We start from the raw sequence: 6,000 nt of genomic DNA on the forward strand, positions 1-6,000 counted from the left end.
ACATTCACAAAGTGTTTACTGAGCAGGGTCTGAGGATCCAGAAAGGAGTAATATCTGATCCCTGACCTCAAAGAAACAAACATAAAAAGATAGTTGCAAAATATAATGTTGCGTGTCAATTGTACCTCAGTTTTTAAAAATGAAATAAAAAGGCAGTTATAGGATGATGTTGTAGGATGTATACCCCCATCACAGCTGTGCACAGAGAGTGCACACACCACAGGGGTGAAGCTGAGGAGGAGGAGCAGCGCGAGGGCTTCACTGAAGAGGTGGCATCTGAGGCGACAGTGAAGTCACGTGGGGAGGACAGGAAAGGTCCCTCCTTCCATGGCAGCTGCTCAACGGATCAGGAAGCAGGAGGCCTGGGAAACTGGCAGTTCTTGGGTGTCTACAATACTATATATTTTCATTCACAACATGCCCTCGCATTAGGAACTTACAGATGATGAATGTGAGGTTCAGAGAAGTGAAGTAATTGGCCCAAAGTCACACTGTCAGTAAGTGATGACACCAGGACTCAGGTGCAGACGCATACCTCTAAAACCTGAGTTTCCCCTAATATCTACTGCCAACAGTGGGCACTCCCTGGCCACGCAGATCCTCTGGGCCCTGGCCTCCAGGGGCAGATGGCCCACTGGTATTTCTCAGCCCTCACCAACCAAGTGACAGACTTTTCCAGAGCCATGAAATATTGAACCTTCTTGGCCAGTCCAAGGAGGAAAGGACTCTCAGATCCCCTGTGTTATCCAGGCTTTGGGGGGGCCGGCAGTCCTTGGGGCCCAGGACAGGACTACACTCCATGCTTTTAAGGTATAATTAATACTTTAATGGATATTTAAAAAGTCCACTAAGAAGGACTCACAACATTTTTAGTGAAGCAAGATATCTAATAAACTGCACATATTTAAAATGTGCAATTTAAAGTTTTAACATAGTATTTACCCACGAAACTACCACACAAATCAAGAGGTGAATTCCCCTAAGCTTTCTCTGGGCCCTTTGTAATTCCTCTCGGCTCCCCGCCACCACAGCCTTTGCTACCCTCCCCCTCCCCCAACAACAACTAATCTGCATCCTGTTACTATAGACTAGTTGGCATTTTCTAGAGTTTCTAGAGTGTTGTGTACATGAATCACACAAACCAGACCTCCTCCCTCCCTCCCGTGTGGTAGCGCATGCTAGTAGCACCTCCCATCTCGTTGCTGAGCAGTAGTCTATTATAGGAGGTGCCACGGTGTGCTCATCCACTCGCCTGTTGACAACTGTTGTGGTCGCTTTCAGTTTGGGGCCATTCCAAACGAAGCTGCTACGAACACTCATGTCCAAGTCTTTGTGTGGACACAGGCTTTCCTTTCTCTTGGCTAAAAGAATTTTTCTCTAGGGTGGCCACCCTCTGCAGGGGAGACTTCCCAGCTGAACTGCCCCTCTAATGAGGAGAGCAGAGAAGAAACAAAGTCCCTGCTCTGGTGTTCTTGGGGCCCTGGAGACACTGTGCGTGCTGGGAGATGACCTCTGGGCTGGGCTTTGTCTGGGAGGCCATGGGACAGGTGCCTGAGGCGGGGAAGCCCAGCCGGCAAAGGACTGTAACTGTAAGTGTGAGGGGGACGCTGGTCCTCATACTTCCTCTCCTGCTGCCCGAAGACTTTCCGGCCCCTGATCCCTGTCCTGCTCTCACACCCAAGCTCCCTCAGGCGACAGGCTTATCTCCGGTTGGCCTGGCTATCACGAACAATCACGAGGTCACCCGTGTGGGCACGCCCCACCACGCCCTCTACTTCCTCTTCCCCTAGTCCCTCCCCAGGTGAGCCGCTTGTCCAGAACACCGAAGCCGCAGGCTGTCTCCACTGCAGCTTCGGGCTGACGGGGAAACTGTGGAATGGGGAAGGCTGATGTCACTGCAAATCCACAGTCCCCAGGCCTGGCTGGGCCCTAAGCACCACCTAGAATCTTCCTCAGGGGCCTCAGTCAGTTGCGATCTGCAGATTGTTCTGTTTTCTCACCAACCTCACAGTCTCTCACCTGCTTCTCCTCCCCAACCCTTCCCCTTCTCAACAAATACCTTATCTCTTAATTTAAGAAAAAAAGAACACCCTGACTGGTGTGGCTCAGTGGGCTGAGCATTGCTCTGAGGACTGAAAGGTGGCTGGTCCGACTCCCAGTCACGGCACAGGCCTGGGTTGCGGGCCAGGTCCCGGGTCTGGGATGCGGGAGAGGCAACCATGCTCCTCTGGACGTTGCCTCCCCTCCTCGCTCTTCCTGTCTCGTGCTCCTCTTCTTATTGACCAAACATCCTTCTTGGGAACCAGTTCCTTCTAGTTGTCCCCACTTCTTGGCCTCCCACTCAGCAATCTTTGTAACCTGGTTTCTATTTCTAGTCCTCTCCTAAAACTACTTTCCTAGATGTCATTAAAAAACCTTGCCCACCCCACCCCTGTTCCTAAATCCAGTAGACACTTTTGACTTTTCCGCTGTTGACCCTTGACTCTTCCTTCCTTCCTTCCTTCCTGACATCCTTCCTCCTCACAGTCTGGGGCGGCTCCCGTCCCTGGCCCTGGTGCTGTGCACCTCTGTGACCCCTGGCCTTCTCCACCTGCTCTTCCTCTGCCCTTTCTTTACAAGCTGGTGCTGCCTGGGCACCCTCCTGTCTCCTCTCTCCCACTCTTCTGGGCTGTCCCACTTGTACATGATGACTCCCAGGACGCTCCAGCTCAGCTTTTCTCTTCAAACTCGATCCTATTAGAATCATCTCCCGAATATCCTGCGGGGACCTCAATTCGATTACCCTCCCCCTCCAAGCTTGTCTCCCCCTAAAATCTGTTCCTCCTCCCATACTCCTGATCGCTGTCAGATTGAAGTGAACAACTCTGAGATGTACCCTCCATTCCTCCTCTTCCCTCCCTTCCCCAGCATCCAAGCAGTCTGTGAATGCTCTCAATTCCACTCCTAAAGGTTTCTCCCATCTCTCCCTCCCCTTCTTTTCTGTTCTCACCACTGAAATTCAGGTCCCCACACCCGTCTCCTGGACTTTTGCAGTTGCTTCCTCACTGCTCTCCACCCCTCAAGTCCCCCCCTGCCTCCCTCTGCAACCCTCACATCATCTCCCCTCCTGCAGCTGCCAGAGGGAGCCTTCTAAAAGGCAGCTCTATGTCAGTTCTCTGTTTAAAATCTCCTTTGGCTTCCCTCCACCTGCAGAATCAGGTTCAGACCCTCAGCCTATATATACCGCATAAGGCCTCTCCGAAGCTGCCCCCTTCCTACTTCTGTCTCATTTTCTGCAGCCTCCACTCCATCGGTAGAGACCCCCTCAGCATGTCCTGTATAACCTGTGCCCTGGCACCCCTCAGTGCCCTCCTTCCCACAAGCCTCTGCTTCAAGGCCCCTTTTACTCCAGTCTCTATCCTACAAATGCAGCTCAAATATTTCCTCCTGGGGAGGCCCTCCCTCAACCTCCCAGAAAACATTAGTTCTCCTTATATTCCTGGAGTGAATACCTCCATGCAAATACCTCCAGAATGTATCCTATTATTTCCTAAGTATTTACTTACATGTTCTTTCTACTCCCTTCAAGGAAAAACCTGTGTCTTTGTTTTCATTTTTTTTTATCTCCAATGCCTAGCCCTACAGCAGACAAACAGTGGAGACTCAATAAATGTTTGTGGAATGATTGAGTAAAAGAAGCTAGAAGGCAAAAAAGAGATGGGAAAGAAAGATGAAAAGAGTCAAATTAATATTTCATTAGAATAACTGAGGAACGTGTGTGGAAATTCAGATTCTAAGGCTCTACCCCAGGTCTTCTGAACCAGAACCCCAGCAGGAAGGGTCAGAATCAACCTTTTTCATAAATTCCTTGGGTGATTCTTATGGGCAACAAAGTCTCAAACCATTGACAGAAGGAACTCCAGTTTCAATCCTGGGGATGTTCTGTTATTTAAGAATCTAACCCAGGGTCAAGAACTTTAGTGGCGTTAATTTCTAAGATGATCTAATTACAGCCTCAATTATGATAATAGTGATAATTACAGAAGAACGGCCTACAGCCAGTGTGAAAACTGAGAAACACCAAAGAGAAACCGCCAGCTACCTGCAAAGGGAGTTTAGCACAGGGAAGGCAATGCACTGTAGTCTGCACCTACTGGGCTCCTCTGAGCTCCAGTTAACAAGTGGCCTCATCTCAGATGAGCACTCGCAGGCTCTGAGGCCCTAGCTCTCCCATCTGAAAAGGAGGCAGCTGTGGCCGAGACCCCCTCAGCTCTAGTGTTCTGTGAGTGGCTATCCTGAGGAAGGGACACTCATCCCATGTGGGTAACAGTTCCAAATGCTGTGCTTGTAGACTCGCTACATTATCGGGAGATTTCTCTCCTGGCAAAAGGTAACTACAGTAGGAGTGGGCCAAAATAGTGCCAGCGGTGCCACTCTATTATAATGAGACTATGCCAAGGCCATTTTGGCTTATGAAATTAATATAACAGTGCTAATATATTACTGAGAGCAGCAAAGGCTCCATCTCTCTAAAGAATGCTGAATGTGCTCTGGGTATCTTCTCCTTCCCCTTGACCACAGCCCCATAAGGAAGCAGGAAAGTAGAGGCTGTGGGCTTGGGAACAGTGGGACGTGGGTGGTAGAGGCAGGGTCTCCTGGAATTTTGTCACTTAGCCCAGGTCTTCCCTTAGGAAGGGGGGAGTGGGCAAGAAAGAAAGAACTCACTCCTGGCCGTGCCGGTGGACTGCCAGGAGCGGCAGGGGAAGAACTGCAGGCTGGGCCCTGGGTCCAGTCATCCTCCGCAGAGCCCCCCTTCCCATCTGTGACTGGCAGGGAGGCGGAAGGCCACCACCTACCCTGCCTGGCCCTGCCCTTCCAGACTTCAGGAAGCTGAACCTGTGCTGGACTTTGATCCGCTGAGGAAAAGGCGGGAGACCCATTCCAACAGGCATGGAGATAAACTTGTTAGTCATGCCTGTGGTTCCAGCCACCACTTCCCACTCCCACAACAGCCAGCCCCCAGCCCTGCCACCTTTCAAGTTGGACAACTTTAAAGAAATGCAAAATAAAAAAGAAACATGACAGACAACATACTTGATGAAGAAGACTCGCCCACCGTGGTCAACTCCATAGGTCCACCGGCCCGGCAAGTCCAGCCAGTCAACATCATCGGCCATCTCGGTGTCCCGCTGCCCCTCTGGCTCCCCAGGCACCCGGGTGCTGAGCTGGCAGGGGCTTCCCACCCGCAGCCCCCACTTTCTGCTCCTCCTCGAAGCAGTGATGGGGCAGGGAGGGGGGTCTGTTGTAGGTGCAGCCCCAGCTGGCGGCGTCCCTCCGGGTCCCTGGTAGTGGCTCCGGCCTCTCCCTGAAGGCAGCTGGCCGACAGCCGGGCAGCAGGGAGCCGGCAAGACTTAACCCTAGCGGGGCCGTGCGTGCTCCGCGCCGCCCCGCCGGAGCCCCGGTGCTATCTGCCTCCTGCTTGAGCCCGGACTCCTCTTCGGACGCCTGTGAACTTAGGGACTGAAGATCTGCGTGGTTCGAGTTCGGTCGCTGCCGGCCTGGACCGCTCAGGGTAGCGCGCCAGGTCTCCGTCCCTCCAGCTCCCAGCGGCCAGCAGCCTGGCGGCGGAGCAGGGAGCAGGTTGCTGTGCGAGCGAGGAGTGTTTCCTCACCGCCCCAGCTCCCAACCCACACTTGAACCTACGCGGGGGGGGGGGGGGGGCGGAGCCAGGGCGCCGCCTGCGAAGGTAATTCACAGCCAGAATGACCGCAGCCCTCAGGTCCCCAAATCCAGATGCAAGGCGCTGGAAAACCAGTTTGGCTGAAAGCTTTGAACCACGAACTTGACGGACATGTCCAGCCACTGAACGGAAAAGGGGTTGTGGTCAAACCAGGTTATACTCCGCGGGAGTGTAGTAGAGGAACAAAGGTCAAATTCAGGGAAGGGTGGTGGCGTGGGTGTGAGCAGCAGGAGGCCCTAGTAGACTCCTCTTGCTAAGATGCCAGCCTCGTTAGTCAAGCT

General features: G+C 52.7%; 1 protein-coding gene across 1 annotated transcript in view; it reads right to left on the minus strand.

The window, feature by feature from the left end:
- The window catches only part of PLEKHA6 (pleckstrin homology domain containing A6), a 133,901-nt gene extending 128,250 nt beyond the window's left edge, over positions 1–5,651 (minus strand). The window contains 1 exon segment of the mRNA XM_036015413.1: positions 5,074–5,651. Within this exon segment, the coding sequence (XP_035871306.1) occupies positions 5,074–5,156 (83 nt within the window). The 5' untranslated portion in view covers positions 5,157–5,651.
- Positions 5,652–6,000: the final 349 nt, after the last annotated feature.

This window comes from Phyllostomus discolor, chromosome 14 (genome assembly GCF_004126475.2).
Source record: "Phyllostomus discolor isolate MPI-MPIP mPhyDis1 chromosome 14, mPhyDis1.pri.v3, whole genome shotgun sequence".
Lineage (NCBI taxonomy): Eukaryota > Metazoa > Chordata > Mammalia > Chiroptera > Phyllostomidae > Phyllostomus > Phyllostomus discolor.